Genomic DNA, 16888 nt, shown 5'->3' with positions numbered 1-16888 from the left:
ACAGTTACCTCCTGTGGGCAACAACTGTTGTTAGTTGGCTTTAGTGGGTAAAAATGACAGTGTTACAACACCCATCAATTAGTTAGCAATGATTTTATGAATGAAAGCGTGCCCTAGTGATTGAGCAGGGAAGTCGTTACAGTTCAACTTTCTTCTGTAATGTACTGGAGGTGGGTAAATGAGTTTTATTGTGGACTAATTTAGGAAATGTTTGCCTTGCCTTCTGGCCAAATTAAATTAGCACTCAATTATTCCCTTATGTCTCATAGTGGAGAAGATTTGTGGCTAAAATAAAGATTTGTATATCATGGGGCTGAGGGCCAAGCTAATAGCAACCATGGCGGGTGGGCTGGGGGGCTTGGATTAAGGCTCTGTGGTTCAGAGAAGGGGCTTTTTAATCCCTACTGTCTATGTTGTTTACGCAGTGTCGCTGCCGTTTGCCTGGTGGAGGAAAGCATATGGAGACGGGGGTTGTTTTTGCATTGGGAAAATGGCACTGGAAAGCGGGTAGGGGAAGGAAAGCACCATTCCCCCCAGCACTGGGGTCCCCGTCTTCTTATTCTCCCCCCACGACTAGCTTTTTTTTTAAAAAAGCAAAGTTATGATCACAGATCTCTCCTGTCCCTGACATTTGACCCCTGAGCACAGCATTGCATCCTCCAGATGAACAAATTCATATCTGAACAAGAAAATCAAACTGTCTCTCAGTTTGTAGTGAGAGACAAACTGAGAGACTGTCTCTCAGTTTGTTGTGTATATTTAATAGATTATTGAGATCTCAACTTTTCTTGATTTCCTGGTATCAAGTGGAAGGAGGGGGAACTATCTTTGCACTAAATGTGCTGGATGCTCAAAATACAGCTGAAACAAATTTTCTGATTGTTTCAGCCAGTGGTAGAATTTCCTGTGCGCCATATTGATCCAATCTGGAAAGTAAAGTCAGCATTTGTATCAATTCCACATCTAGCGAAAGTGCTTTCTTTCTCTCTCTGTATATGTCTAGAGATACACAGAGAGATATACATGCATGTGTGTTTGATCTAAATTATTTTAAGCACACTAAATGCTGTACGGCAGTGCAGTAAGTGTGTGAGCCAATCTCCTCACCCTTTTTCTCCAGTCCAAAACTGGGCACGATGCCAGGAGCTGGTGACCCCAGCCACTGGGGAGGTCAAGGCTGGTAGATCACGTGAACTCAGGAGTTCTGGGGCTGCAGTGAGCTCTGCCGATCAGGCGTCCAAACTAAGTTTGGCATCCATATGGTAAGCCCCGGGGGAGCTGGAGCCCACCAGGTCGCCTAAGGTGGGTGAACCGACTCGGTGTGTAGATAGAGCTCTTGCAGTGACAATGCATAACCAGCTGGAGGGAAGATTTTTCCATCCTCTCAGTAACACCCATGGGTGAAATTCCCCATAAAGGACATTTTAAAAAGAGAGTAGTTCTTCATGTGATTCTTCATTTAACATTTGGGAGAGACACAAAACATAGAGATGACCACCAGTTTCAGGGGCTTTAAAGCAGGATGGGAGGATTAGACTCCCAGGAATTAGCGTCCCATGAGAGCTAAATTAAACTTCCCAGTTCCAAGAAAATATGCATCTGAATACTAGTTGGTGGGAAGCAACAGTGAGGGGAGGTAGTATTGTGTGAGAGAGGCTGCTGCTCCCCCCCCCATTGAGAAATGGGACTCAGAGAGGTTTTTTTTTTGCTGTGCCTATACCCTGTACCCCGTTTATTCCTGAAATAAATGTTTCCTCTTGAAAGTTCTCCACTCTAGTCTTGTTAGTTGGGCAGTCCGCACCAGGTCAAACAAATTTGCAGTTTGTGCAACACTAGATTGACTTTGGTCTGATCCGTCAGTGCTCAGTCTTCTTGTGTAGGCTGGCAGATACCAGAGTTGGCCAGGTGCTTTTTCACACACATGAAGCTGTCTTACCGCAAATCAGACCTTTGGGTCCTTCAAGGTCAGTATTCCCTACTCAGATCGGCAGTGGCTCTGCGGGGTCTCAGGATGAGTTCTTTCACACCACTTGTTCTTTTAACTGGGGGGTTGAATGTGGGACCTCCTACATGCAAAACAGAAGCTCTGCCGGCAAGCCACAGCCCCTCTAAGCTGCATTTATTTCTTAAAATATTTGTGTGCTCACTTTCTTTGAGGACTCGAGCTGGCTAACAAAAATGCCTCCAAGCAGCAGGGAAAAAAAATACAGCACAATCACAAATGTAAGATAAGACAGACCTATCAAAGAAATAGTTAACTGACATGAACATAGTCTTTCGGCTTTACTGACGGCAACGAAAGCAGCCTGCTCGTCTGCAAATCATCCAAAATAGAACGGCTTTAAAAGACATCCTAAAAAAAGACAGTTAAGGGTATCCTCCAGACTTCCTCCCCTAATTATATCCAAAGAATTGGTTCAGTTGGAGAGGAGGAGAGGAATGTACAGATCTGTGGGAGGGCATTGAGTGGCAGCTGCCTAGATGAGCGTAATTGGCTTGTGGGGATATCTAGGGAGTTGCAGTCGTTCAATTATGAGGGTCCCAGGCCGAGATACGTTTAAAGGCTGCCTCAAATTGATCCCAGAAGCAAAGAGATGGCTAGAGAAGTCGCTTCAGAGCTGGAGTTAGAAGTTCAACGTAGCTGATACATTCTGCATTAATTGAAAGTTCCAGTAATTTAAGGGCAGCCCCCACATAAAGTGCATTATAGTAGTCCGGCCCAAAGGGGTCAACAGGGAAGCATTTCTCATTCGCATGTAAGTAAAGATCATTCACCAGAATTACTAATATTGTCCCAATCCCATGTCTAGGTCAGACACTGGAACAGATCACGGGCAGATGTGTCATCCAGGTAGACCTGAAGTCCCACATCTGCCAACAGAGGCCAGTTAAAAATAGGCCTATAACTTGTTGCATCTTCTTCCGCCAAATAAGACTCAAGACGAGTTTTAATCACCACCTTTTTCAAAGGTCATGGGACGACTCCTGCCATAAAAGACGTATGAATAGCCTTGGCTAGAGGCATCGTGACTTCCGGTGCAATTTAACTCGCCGAGAGAGGCAGGGAATCCCGTTTGGAGGTGGCGGTTTTCACAGTGCCAAGCACCCCGTTCACATCCGCCCGAAGCCTTTGCGGTCGTCCTCACGTGGGCCTACAAATGAACTCTGTGGAGTATTGATCTGGCAAACACTCCATCTTGTGAGACTTTTGGGCTTCCAACTTGCTAGCTAAGCCAAGGAGTGGTCTTGGAGGGTGCGAGAGAACAGGAGGCAACACCCCCCCCCCCCGCCCCATAGCGTAGCATTCCAAACCATAGCAGAGTCCACCATCAAGACACTCAAAATCCTCCAGAGCAATCTGTCAACAGTTGAATCTCTTGGGGCAGACTGCTGTGTAAGTGGTTATCCACCCTTGCCAAGGCATAACTTCACCTTTTGTTGATAATAAATCTAACAACGACAAGGGTTTTTAATTCTAACCCCCTAACTTGATCACCAGTACCTTGTTTGGTACAGAAAAGTAAATCCAGCGGATGATCTTTGTCGAGTGTTCAAGTCCAACACAGGCTGCAGTAGGAACAACTGGTGCTCAGGGAACTCCATGCGACTGGACTCTGTTCTGGTCACGCATGACAGCTGTCTTGCATCAGCTGCACTGGCTTCCAGTGGAGTTCCGGATCAGGAGTGATTCCGCTCACGTTGGATAATGCACTTCCAATCCTCTTTATAGATGATTTGGAACGGATTTTTTTGTGTGCGGAACAAAAAATCCACCTCAAATGATTGATAAAGTGCATTGAAAGTGCATTATTCAACGTGTGCGGAATCAGCCCATGTTCAACAACAACAAAGTTTATTAGCCGGAGGCCATCACATTCTTGAAAACAATTCAAAATTACATGATTGCACATCAGCGAGACACACGCCATTTTAAAATAAATATTTAAAAGGTACATATTTCAACAAATTACCACCTTTAGAAATTTACTTAATAAACCAATCTTTAAATAAAATAAAATAATATATCAGTAAGCATAATTATTTGGCAACAATATAAACATAAAATATCCAGGCAATCATTAAAATTGTATCTTACTATAATTTACATAATATAAATACCTAAAATTCAAATTACCTTATATTATCAAATTATAACAATACTTATCTAGGATTCTGCACACTAAGCCAGGATTTCCTCCTATTAATGACCATCCAGCCATATTTTGCCACTTGGAGCGTTGTTTCCCTATTCCTGTCTGCTAGCATGATTGGAATATAATTTTTTCTCTCTTTCCCCGGAAGACTATCAATAATAGGTTTAATATATATTTCCCTAATATGATCATATATTTTACACGCAAAGAAACCATGTAATAGGGACTCAACACTCCCATCTCCACATGGGCACAAACCTTTTTCATAAGGTGTCTTCTTATATTTGCCGTCCAGGACAGCAGAGGGTAAGACATCAGATCTTAATAGGGTAAAAGCTCTTCTATAATCAGGATTCCCCAAGCTGTTTGTATAAGGCATTGGTGCAACCCTATTCATAATACTTCTTTCCAATAAATAGTTCTCAACTCTGGTCAGGTCATGTTGCCTTTCCACATCTAGGATCAGGTTCAAGGTTTGATTCTAACCTTTAAAGACCTTAGCAGACTGGGACTGACATATCTGCGGGACTGCCTTTCACCTGTATTCCCTGGGGGTTGCTCTGGTCAGCAGATGAACAGCCCCTGGTGGTCCCTGACCCCAAGGAGGTTTGCCTCGCCTCATCCAGGGTCAGGGCTTTTTCAGCCTGGGCACCTATCTGGTGGAACTCTCTGTCCGTGGAGGCCTGGCCTCAGCAGGACTTGTTATTGTTTCCCCTGGCCTATAAGATGGAGATGTTCTTCCAGGCTTATGGTGGTCGAGGCTGGCGGATCATCCAATCAGCCTCCTGCCAGTCCTGTAATAATTAGCTCTTGGCCACCCTGCCCCATGGCCTCTGAAGATATTTGAGAACTGAGATGTGGGATGCATTGTGCACTGCCCTAAAATGATTTACGTAATATCTCTATGATGGTATTAGTGTTTTTCATTGTATATATTTATTACGTCGTCGTCCTCTCTGAGCCTGCTTGCCGAGAGAGCAGATTGTAAATCAAATCAAAATAAAATCGGGTTGGATCCTATGACTTCCTTCCGCTAACTTTGATCCAACAGTCTCTCAGAGAATGATTCTCTCCAATAGAGAGAGGAAAGATGGGGAAAGGAGTCCTTCGAAGGAGAAAAGTCTTTCTGTGTTGGAGGACGGCTTGGCAGAAGATGTACATAGGATCCTGCCCCTAATCTTTGTGTCAGAACCACTTGTTCCTGCGGTTTCTCTGTAGTTTTAGTACCTATTGCCCTTCCATAGTATTTCATTTTCCTAATGAAGTTGACAAAAATGCAATCTAGTGATTGATCGTGAGGCACCTGGGTCTGCTCTGGTTGTATCTTACTAGTAGATATAGTTGGTCAGAATTTTTTCTCTTGTGTATTTTTTTAAAAATATCCTGGCCCAAGGGGGCTGGACAGGAAATCCCTCTGTTCGATGTATTGTTGAAGGCTTTCACGGCCGGAGAACGATGGTTGTTGTGGGTTTTCCGGGCTGTATTGCCGTGGTCTTGGCATTGTAGTTCCTGACGTTTCGCCAGCAGCTGTGGCTGGCATCTTCAGAGGTGTAGCACCAAAAGACAGAGATCTCTGTGTCACTATTGTCGAAGGCTTTCACGGCCGGAGAACGATGGTTGTTGTGGGTTTTCCGGGCTGTATTGCCGTGGTCTTGGCATTGTAGTTCCTGACGTTTCGCCACAGCTGTGGCTGGCATCTTCAGAGGTGTAGCACCAAAAGACAGAGATCTCTCAGTGTCACTATTGTCGAAGGCTTTCACGGCCGGAGAACAATGGTTGTTGTGGGTTTTCCGGGCTGTATTGTCGTGGTCTTGGCATTGTAGTTCCTGACGTTTCGCCAGCAGCTGTGGCTGGCATCTTCAGAGGTGTAGCACCAAAAGACAGAGATCTCTCAGTGTCAGTGACGTCTGACACTGACACTGAGAGACACTGAGAGGCGAAACGTCAGGAACTACAATGCCAAGACCATGGCAATACAGCCCGGAAAACCCACAACAACAATCCCTCTGTTCTTTGTTTTCTTCTTTCTAGAATGGTATAATTTTTATAGCTAGAAAGCCCAGCAGAACTGGAAAAGTTATGGCTGCTCTTTCGAAGGTAAAGTTGAGGTTGAATCCCATGGGTGGTGCAGAGACTTTTACACCCGGTGTAACATTTGTTTACACTTTCTCTAATTGTCGCCTTTGAACTTTTTAAATGGTCTTTCTAAGGTGAGAATGAACTTTGTATTAGGTGAACCATAAGGTGTTTTGTTTCCTGAGGCACAAAATCCAAATAAACCTCTCCCTTACTCCCAAAGAGTGAAAATAACCGACCGTTTTCTGTCAGAAGTTTGCTGCCTGAAGCAACTTGTCTTGGTTTGCATACTGGTAGGGTTGGCCCTGAAACAAGTGTATTTTGAAGACATCCCACAAACGTTCAGCCGGAGTCCTTGAAGAGAGGTCTTGTGGAAAGCCAGAGACCTTGAAGAGAGAAATATTAAATCATGTGATTCACTTCTTCTATTTTTCTTGATGATACAGACAGGGCTGGGGAAGTGCTAATGCCTCATGCTTTTCCGTACAGAGAACATACGGCAGTGAGCTGTACAAAGACCGATTTCTCCAACTGAACTGTGCCTCCCTAATTAAAACTTGTTTTTATGGTCTCTTCTAGGTTCCTCGTTCAGTTTCGACAGGACAAAGTGTGCGTGAAGTTTGTGCGGGGGAACCAGAAAAATGGCAACATTCCAACTTGCAAGCGAAAAAACAACCGACTTCTTGAAGTTGCTGTGCCTTAATTCTCTGTGCTCCTCCCTTTACACGGATCCCTTCTTTGTAACGGTGCAATTTTAGCAGGGGTGGGGATTTTCGTGGGACTGGAAGGGTTGTTCTGCCAACAGCTTTGGGAAATCCTTGCCGAAAGATGCAACGAAGTTATCGACACACAGATGTTTTAGTATGATAATCTCTAAGGTCCATATGTGGACTTTGTCCACCGACTGCGTATTATAGGCAGGCCAAATGCCTTCTCATACTTCTAATCGTTTTTATTTATTCTTCACTTTTTAGTGCTGCTTATTATAAATCCATATACCTTACAGCCCTGATCTTCATACTTGTTTGCTGGAATCCTGCCCCTCCGGCCACGCAAGCCGCACCGGGAAGCCATTCGTTGCGTCTCTTCCCTGCTTGTTCTATTCTATGGCAAAGCTCAGACCAAAGGGTTAATTGTAAGACCGTATTGGAGACTCTGACAAACTTCTCAGTGAGAAGCAGTTACCCCGTTAATTGCAAACAGCGCAGAGAGCTCTGTAATTGGATCTTTAAGAGCGTCAAGGGCAGGAAACCCTTAATTCTGCAAAGCAGAAGGAATGTATGACCACATACGCAGCATCTGCGTATGTTTTTGTTTTATTTGCATCAAAGAAGCTGGTGTTTTGCAGTGGGCTTTATAATTGTCAACTTTTAATGCCTTTACAAGCGTAGGAAACTGTATGAGTCTATGAAGCAGGCAACACGTATATTGGGGGGTTCCTGTAGCCATGCAGCCTGAGGTACGTCCTTTGTTTTGTGTAAGGTTCCCCTATCAATTTAAAATTATCCTTTAAATGTTAAATCTCCAGAGGGTACAATTGCTTGCACAGGGGGGCCATGCGCAAGTGATTTTAAATAACATGTCTGTCAAATGGGATCTAATCTCCCCCCTCCCCCCAGACATTGGCATATGCTCTATACAATGTGCAATAAAGCATTCATACAGCTTGCAAAACTTATTTATAATAACTTTTGTGGGGGGAAGGCACGGGTTAAGACATCCTGCATATTTGTTGTTCAAAAGACTGAAATTAGGTCTGTACCGTGTCAATCTGAAGGGAGCGTTTCCAGATGTACACTACAGTTATCGCTATTGGAGACAATGTACATACATTTGATTTTAATGGTAAATAATTGTTTTAATTCTGTGCTGTTTGGTACTCTTGTGATAACCATATTTTTGTATTTCAAACAGTTTTATATAAGTTTGTGCACCTGATATGTATTGTGTGCACAGAAACACGTTACAGTCAAGACCTGCATTCTCACTTTCAGAACACAGATTGCAAACTTTAAAGCCTTGTATAAACCAGGAGAATTATTCGGGAGCCTTGATTTGTGGGGCGTCATTTTCAAGTGTTTAGGCAGAAGTTAGCTAAAGAAGATTGTTTGAATGTGATTGTTTGACTTTGTTGATGGTTTTAGACATGTTGTATCCTCAGTCTGATGCCTTCCAGGGGAGATTACTGCACAAATCGTGCAATGCTAAAAACCCAAGTATAAATAAAGAAAAGCTTTGAAAATTATTTTGTCTGACATCAAGTCATTTATTAAGAATGTCAAGATTTTTTTGAACGCTAGAAAAGGTAATCAAAGCAGATCCATCAATAATGTCTTTTTCCCCTTTAGATGAATGGCCATCTTAAATAACAAGTGAGGTACAAAGGTTTAGGGATCTCCATTCTCACTTGTATCTGACCAAGGGAGTGTTGACTCTCAAAAGTTTAAACCCCAGAACATCTTATAGGTGCCACTGGACTCAAATCCTGCTGTTCTACTGTCAACCAACATGGCTACCCAACCTGAAACCATCTTAAATAAAAATAAGTACTTCTGCATTCGCTGTTCAAGTTCTTTCCCTTTTGATCTTCAAAGAAATGGCTTTCAAATTACCTTGAAGATAATTTTAATAGCTTGCTGTTTCTCTTCTGCTTCATATGTAATTCACAAATACCAAATTTGAGTTGAGAAGATTTATAGTCCATAGTAGTTTCACAGTAGGTAGCAGGAAGATTCTCCCAAATGTGACAAGCACGGTGGGTTCATGTATGGTGTAGCTGAACTATGCATTTTAATAGCTGCTAAATCAACGTCCAGCTTTGCATCCTTCTTGCATTATCATGAAACCAGAACCCAGATGAAGCCCTGCAGGTAAAGAGGTGGGTTTAATCTTCATCCCATGGCACCCCAGTTTTACTTACACCCGTTAGCAAAAGGCTGGCATTCATTCTTACAGGGAAAAATAAAAGATGGCGTTTAGGGTGAACGCTACCACCGAGGGCAAAACTTTCCAACCTCCTTAACACTGCATTGTCGAAAGCTTTCACGGCCGGAGAACGATGGTTGTTGTGGGTTTTCCGGGCTGTATTGCCGTGGTCTTGGCATTGCAGGAGTATACTGTATACCCTGCAGCTGTGGACAAGTTTACATCGGGACCACAAAGCGTAGCATCCAGACAAGAATAAAAGAACATGAAAGACCCTGCAGACTTGGACAACCTGAAAAATCAGCAGTGGCTGAACATAGCCTAACTCAAACAGGGCACATTATCTTATTCCAGGACACCAAAAGACTGGACGACACTTCCAACTACTTTGTCAGACTGCACAGGGAAGCCATTGAAATTCACAAGCACAAGCAAAACTTCAACAGGAAAGAAGAAACCTTAAGAATGAACAGAGCATGGTTTCCAGTTCTGAAAAACACCAGGCTAACAAAACACTCTACACCCGACAATAGCCCTGCAGAGAAGATTAGCACATCAAGCACCAATCCATATGCAAAAGAACCTCCTCAGGATACAGTGAAGCCTCCCTCCATTAGCATTCCACACCCTGGGAAACTCTTACAGGATGACTCAGCCCAACCCCACCCCTCCTGAGTAGATACAAATGACCTGCCAACATCTTTTCCACACTGTGACACTGAGGGATCTCTGTCTTTTGGTGCTACACCTCTGAAGATGCCAGCCACAGCTGCTGGCGAAACGTCAGGAACTACAATGCCAAGACCACAGCAATACAGCCCGGAAAACCCACAACAACCTCCTTAACACTGTATGGGTCACTGACAACTGACAAGGAAATATTTACTCTCCCTGTCGACATCAAAGTTGCCACTGAATGCAAGCATGCCCTGTGCTGCCAAGATGGAGCCTTCTGCCAAGTCCTTGTTGACAGGGAAAGTGTTTAACCTCCTGGAGTCCTTTCAGTAGGCAAATCCTACTACCTTATGTGCCCTCTTGGTTATGACGAGCATTTTGCTAATGGTAACTGCAAATATAAAATAGAACCCATTTCTTTACTGAAAAGCGATGTCTTGTTCTTGCCGTCTTCTAGAGCAGCGAAGACCTGCATTTGCTGAGAATAGTTCTGCATGTGACGAAGAGAGCTGTGGTTCTCAAAAGCTTATGCCACAAATAAGTTGGTTAGTTTTAAAGGTGCTACTGGGCTCTTGACTATTTGGCCGAGAATAGCGAAACAGTTTACATGTTTTGGATCAACATGCCATAAATATAGAACACAATGATCTTGGTGGCTTTGCTTCTCATCAGAGCTCTCAATAACTACAGGTGGTTGTACAAAGAGTTAGGAAAAGGAAGCTTGTCCAATCCATTTTGAGTTTTTGACATGGTATCAGTTCTCATTGAGGAGCAAAGCTCTAACACTGTGTCGTTTCCCTCCTCAGATACCAACTTGTAGTCCATGAAATAAGCTCCTTCTCCAAAACTCCGCTCTCCAAGCCCCTTCCTGCTGAGGTGGGACAGAATCAGGTTTTGCTCTGTGTGACTCCCTCACCTTTGGAACAGCACCTCCCTTGAAGCTTTCTTGGCACCAGGGCTTTTTTTCAGCAGGAACGCGGTGGAAAGGAGTTCTAGAACCTCTTGAAAATGGTCACATGGCTGGTGGCCCCGCCCCCTGATCTCCAGACAGAGGGGAGTTGAGATTGCCCTACATGCTGCTCCAGCGGCGTGGAGGGCAATCTCAACTCCCCTCTGTCTGGAGATCAGGGGGCGGGGCCACCGGCCATGTGACCATTCTCAAGAGGCCAATCTCAACTCCCCTCTGTCTGGAGATCAGGGGGCGGGGCCACCAGCCATGTGACCATTCTCAAGAGGCCAATCTCAACTCCCCTCTGTCTGGAGATCAGGGGGCGGGGCCACCAGCCATGTGACCATTCTCAAGAGGCCAATCTCAACTCCCCTCTGTCTGGAGATCAGGGGGCGGGGCCACCAGCCATGTGACCATTCTCAAGAGGCCAATCTCAACTCCCCTCTGTCTGGAGATCAGGGGGCGGGGCCACCAGCCATGTGACCATTCTCAAGAGGCCAATCTCAACTCCCCTCTGTCTGGAGATCAGGGGGCGGGGCCACCAGCCATGTGACCATTCTCAAGAGGCCAATCTCAACTCCCCTCTGTCTGGAGATCAGGGGGCGGGGCCACCAGCCATGTGACCATTTTCTCCGAGGGCAGCCCACTGAGTTCCGCCACCTCTTTCCCCAGAAAAAGAGCCCTGCTTGGCACCAAATGTACTGTCTATTTTGGGCACCAGACCAAAGCGTTTCTTTTCATGCAGGCTTTGAACTAGGAAGTCAGTCTTTCAGATTGTTTTACAGGCTTCATATAGTCCTTTTAAACTGTTGGAAGTTTTATGATGTACTTACACTCTGGCTTGGTTGCTGTCGGGGTTTTTTTTTTTTAATGCTTTATTAGCTAGCCGGTGCCTTTCCGCATGTAATTTAAGCCCTATTTTTTCAGGATAATCTGTGGATTTTGCCTGCGTGCTCTCGCTGTCTTTTCTTTCATTAGTGGAAACTCTGTGGAATTTGGAGGGCTGGGAAAGGGGGGGGAGCCACAGGTGGGGGGGGGATTTTGCAGTCCACTTGCACCTGCCCCATATAGACACCGTGGGAGGGAACAGCGATTTCTCATTCCCTGCTCACCTCAGCTGCCCTCTGTGACTTCATAGGAAGAAGTCAGGATGAGGTTGCTTCTAGCAGCTACCAAGGCAAATTTTGCAGGGCCCGTGAGTATTCCTTCGCCCTCCCTCCCTCCCTCTCCATTGTGTGGGCTCTGCCATCATACTTACTCTTTAGAGGCTGTAGTGATGCTTGGCAAAAGCAAAAGTTCATAGAGGATACGAGCCGGCGTATTCTTTATGGGACAGATTTTTGACAGTTTCTCTTTCTGCAGCCGCCCCTCTGTGCCCCCAATTGATTTGGCAAATGTAACGCATATAGTTTTGCATTGGTGGTGAGGAATTTAGATGCAGTTATCATCAGTGCTTCTAACCTCTAACTAAATTTGATTAAAATTCAAGATTAAACAATTGAAACTCTTCCTGGATTTTTTTGGTCTCCGGTTTGGTCTCTGGTTTGACTTTAAGCCTGTGTCCTCTCTCTCCTTGTTTTTGAACTTTCCGTTTCTGAGAGCAGGCTGCCTTAGATAATACTTTAAGATTTCGGGAAGTCAGCTTCCCGAAAGCTGACTTCAGAGGCATTCCAAATGCTTTTGATGAGGAGTGCAAAATCTTAGCGTGTAGTGCAGCTAGGAGAGTATTGGTGTGATAATTCTGTTCTGGTTTATTCTACGGTGCCTCACGCCTTGGACTTCTGGCAAGTCCAATACAGGGTCGTGCACTGTCGATTAGTCATGCTGCTTCTGCTTTGGCTGCATAACAAGGGAGGAACACAAGAGAAATGCTCTTCTCTAAAGAAGAACAGTGGGACCAGCCATAAACCTGCACAAGGCCCCCTGTCGCACCGTGACCCCCCCCATGCCCAAAACCTTTTAAGGATGGCCAGCTGCCCTGGGAGAGCTCCCCCACCCCAGGCTAGTTTTATTTATTATCATTCTTCAAGGTGGTAGAGGAAAATTTTTGCTCAAAGGTAGATCTGTGCTAAAAAAGATAGGGCAAAAGGTGCTGGAGAGTCCATGCTATGAACTGTGTGCAGATGTTTTGCAGCTGTAAACTGCCCTGCATTGCATTGTTCTCAGTTTAAAACAATGCTGTAATCTTGTGGACCAAAGCATATGTGTGCATGCGTGTGCATGTCCTTGCATGCGTCAGATGTGGGCCAATTCAGATGTGCAATGCTATTTAGCATCTTGGTGTGTGTGTGCATGTGTCATATGTGAACAAATTCATATGTACAATGCTGTGTAGCATGGGGGGGTGCGATGTGCTTCCAAACACACTTCTAAAATTTGGTTTGCGAATAGATACTAACTTGCTTGCAACTTTCCTTAACTTTGTGATGTTTACTCACACATTTTCTTGTGAGGAGATGCACATTGATGTAATATGCTGCTTTTCTGAGGAGGTGCTGTTGGAAAAGGCACCAGCGATTTGGTCCCTCGGATCCCAGAACTGTGTGTTCTGCCTGCGTGTTCAGAAAAAGAAGCCAAGTGGCAATTTGAAGGCCAAACCGACATGGGGTGAAAAAATGTCACTGTAGTTCAGACACGGCCTATGCGCCGTACTCAGAGTGACAGCCTGATTAAATGATTCCTTGTGCCAATATATGTGTCGTTCAAATGAATCAATGAGGTTAGGAAGTCTCCTGCTCTCCCGGCTTTCCACAAACTATGCAAAGCATTTATTCGGGAGGGTAATAGTTCTGTAATGTGATGAAATGGTCCAGAAAGATGCTTTAGCGAAGGGATAGGGACTGTGGACTGTGCTACTATCTCCTGTTGGTTACTATAAATATGCTCTGATGATGGAATTTCTGCTTATGGTTTGTTTCAGCTCTTGTTTTCAGATTTCTGCTGGTCTTCAGAGCTCTGTAATCCCAAACCTATCATACTTTTACTGGATGCCTCATGGTGTTGATTGTATTTGACATATACTATGTAATCTGCCTGAGTCTCAGCAACAAAGGAGGACAATAAAGAACGCAAGTGGATAACTGTTGCCATGATACTGTGGGGTGGATCCTACCCTGTCCCCCCACTCAACCTATCAATGGACGAGCTGTTGGGAAGTTGGAGGAAAGTTCCTTAGGCAGGAGGAAGGGTTACTCAAGAGTTTTTCTACATGAGACATCTGACACGTGAAGAACTTGTGTCGGGAGATGCAATGTTAGCTGGGAAGGGTAGTTTAAAAAGACAGAGCCGGCAGCAGGGCAAAGGAGCTGTGTGAAGTTTCCCTTCTGTATTGCCAGAAGGGAAACTTCAGCCCGTTCTAACCTCTCCAGGTCCAAGTCTGGCTCTGGAAGGCAGCTCCAGCCCATTTCCATTCCTGGCTGCCCTCTGGTTGTGATCCCACACAGTTTTAGACAGGAGAGGTGAAATTGACAGAGCTTTCAGGGAGGCAAAGATGAAATTAACAAACCCCGAGGAGCGATCTCCACCAGCTATATCTTTTAAAACTACCCTTCCCAGCTAACATTGTGTCTCCCAACACTTGACAAACATGCACTGAGGCATCTTGTGTAGAGAGATCCTCAGTGGAGTGGTAGAATAGGGGTAGGATCCATCCCACAGCTGGTTTTACTCCAACAAAGAAAGATGACCGAGACCATGGGTTGGGTTCAGCAGAGGAGAATGGATTTTTGCCCTTCCACCAGCAGCAGAAGAATCTTCAAAATGTTGCCTTGAGCTGTTGTACAAAACCAGGAACAGATGACAACCGAGGGTTATAAACATAAGAACTTCAGCCTATCAGAGCAGTATTTGGATAGAACATTATTCATTTTCTTGTCTGTCTAAACCCAGCTTTTTTTCTCCTGTGTGACACGACGTATAGAAGCCGACAGGAAATGGGGCGTAGGGAGGCAGATGGTTACAGATGGAGTGTTTATGTGAATGTTCTGACGTGGTCCGTTACTGCTGCCCTCTTTCCAGCCCAAATATTTTATAGCTTATCTTTGTGGAAATGATGTTGGAATCCAGTACTACGTAGAATGGGCTAAAGCTCTGTTCTTCTGGGGAGTGAGGGAGGGCTTCCTTTCCCCTCCCTTAAGAAAACGGATCGCACCTAATTTAAGGAGCATTTTGGCAACTTTAAAAACCATTCCATTTTAATGTGTGCAAATGAGCTCTGAACCAAAAAACGAGCAGCCATCCCCGTCGTTCCTCAACATCTTTTGCAAGCTTGTTCTTTCACTCCAGATGTTTTACATCGCAAATGGGGAAATATTTAGGGTTTGAATTTTTGTTTGAAACTTGATTGTTGATAGTCTCTTGAGACAGCTTGTGACAAACTGTATAATAAAAATGTTAAAAATAGCACAACTCTTCCCTGGCAAAGCAAAAATTCCCACAATTCAGTGTGCTGGGAAAGTTGCTGAACTTTCTTTTGACCGAATGTGCCGGTTCTCTGCTCCTGCAACCTTCCCCTGATCCTCAGTTCCTTGTTTACATGCAATTCTTTTTCTACTCTCTCCAAGTAAATTTCTGTTCAGCTTCTCCAAAGACACCGCAGAAGGTCTTCTGTGCTCTTGGGGGGAAAACTGTATACATGAGGAAATAAAGGCTGGTTGAAAAATGTTCGATCCTTGCCAGACTTCCAAAGCCGAGCAGCAAAGCTTTCCACGAGTAGTTTTGCAGGGCAGTAAATGTTGAACACCAGCCCTGATCACCCGGACGAACCTGATCTCACCAGAGCTTGGAAGCTAAGTAAGGTCAGCCGCGGTCAGGACTTGGATGGGAAATCACCAAGGAAGACTTACGATGCAATCCTAAACAGAGTTACAGCAATCTAAGCCTGGGCTCAGACTGGAGTAACTATGCATAGGATTGCACTGTGAGATTACTACACAAAGGAATAAGAGAATCACAGAGTTGGAAGGGGCCATACAGACCATCTAGTTCAACCCCCTGCCCAGTGCAGGATCAGCCTAAAGCATCTCTGACAAATATTCATCCAGCCTCTTTTTGAAAACTGCCAGTGAAGGGGCGCTCACCACCTCCCTAGGCAGCTGATTCCACTTTTGAACTACTCTGACCGTGAAAAAGTTTTTCCTAATATCCAGTCGGTACCTTTGTGCATGTAGTTTTAGCCCATTGCTTCGTGTCCTACCCTCTGCTGCCAATTGGAACAGCTCCCTGCCCTCCTCCAAATGACAGCCTTTCAGATATTTAAAGAGAGCAATCATGTCCCCCCCCTCAACCTCCTCTTCTCCAAACTAAACATTCCCAAGGCCCTCAGCCTTTCCTCGTAGGGCTCAGTCTCCAGACCCCTGGTCATTCTTGTCGCTCTCCTCTGCACCCTCTCGATTTTGTCCACATCCTTTTTGAAGTGAGGCCTCCAGAACTGCACACAATACTCCATGCGTGGCCTGACCAAGGCAGTATAGAGAGGGGCTATGACCTCCTGCGATTGCGACGCTGTGACCCCTTTGATACAACCCAGGATTGAATTGGCCTTTCCGGAAGGCAAATGGCGACCCTCCTCTGCTCCTCTCTTGCCTTGAAAACCCCATGATGTGGGGGCTCCTTTCAGGGGGTCACCATGAGGCAGTTGCAACTTGACAGCACACTAAATTTGACTAAATGTTGAAAAATCACTTGCTCAGAAGAAAAGCCCTAGGAGCTTTCTGGGAACTAAGGTTCTAGATACATGACTTTATGCTCAAATCAGAAATCTGCTCCATGCAAGGGAATTGTGGTGTCAGAGGGGCGGCGGCCCCACCCTCACACTCACCTACCCCAGAGAATCCTCTGGAAGTGGCCAGCCTCACCCAGGCACTGCTGAGGCAGGCGGCTGTGGGCAAAGACGCAAGGGTGAGGCCATGCCCAGAGGTGCACCAGCAGTGGCCTCAGAGCCTGGCACGTTCCTCAAGAGGGAGGTGAGGCTCAGGTAGCAGACTGCACCTGGGGACAGGCCAGAGGAAGAGGGCAGCAGCAAGGGGGCCCTGGGGAGGCAGCGCCTTAAAACCTCTAAAGAGGGTGCAGCAGGAGCAGGGAGGGCTCAGCCAGGGAGGCCGTTGGTCCT

At 45.3% G+C, this 16888-nt stretch overlaps 1 protein-coding gene across 3 annotated transcripts in view; it reads left to right on the top strand.

Annotated features, from left to right (window-relative positions):
• MYO1B (myosin IB) overlaps positions 1-8475 on the top strand; it is a 211803-nt gene extending 203328 nt beyond the window's left edge. For all 3 annotated transcript variants that reach the window (XM_054970608.1, XM_054970607.1, XM_054970606.1), the window contains one exon: positions 6810-8475. In XM_054970608.1, the coding sequence (XP_054826583.1) occupies positions 6810-6933 (124 nt within the window). In that variant the 3' untranslated portion in view covers positions 6934-8475. The remainder of the gene's footprint in view (positions 1-6809) is intronic.
• Positions 8476-16888: the final 8413 nt, after the last annotated feature.

The sequence above is a fragment of the Eublepharis macularius genome, chromosome 2 (assembly GCF_028583425.1).
Source record: "Eublepharis macularius isolate TG4126 chromosome 2, MPM_Emac_v1.0, whole genome shotgun sequence".
In the NCBI taxonomy this organism is placed as follows: domain Eukaryota; kingdom Metazoa; phylum Chordata; class Lepidosauria; order Squamata; family Eublepharidae; genus Eublepharis; species Eublepharis macularius.
This window is presented reverse-complemented; position numbering and strand designations above follow the sequence as displayed.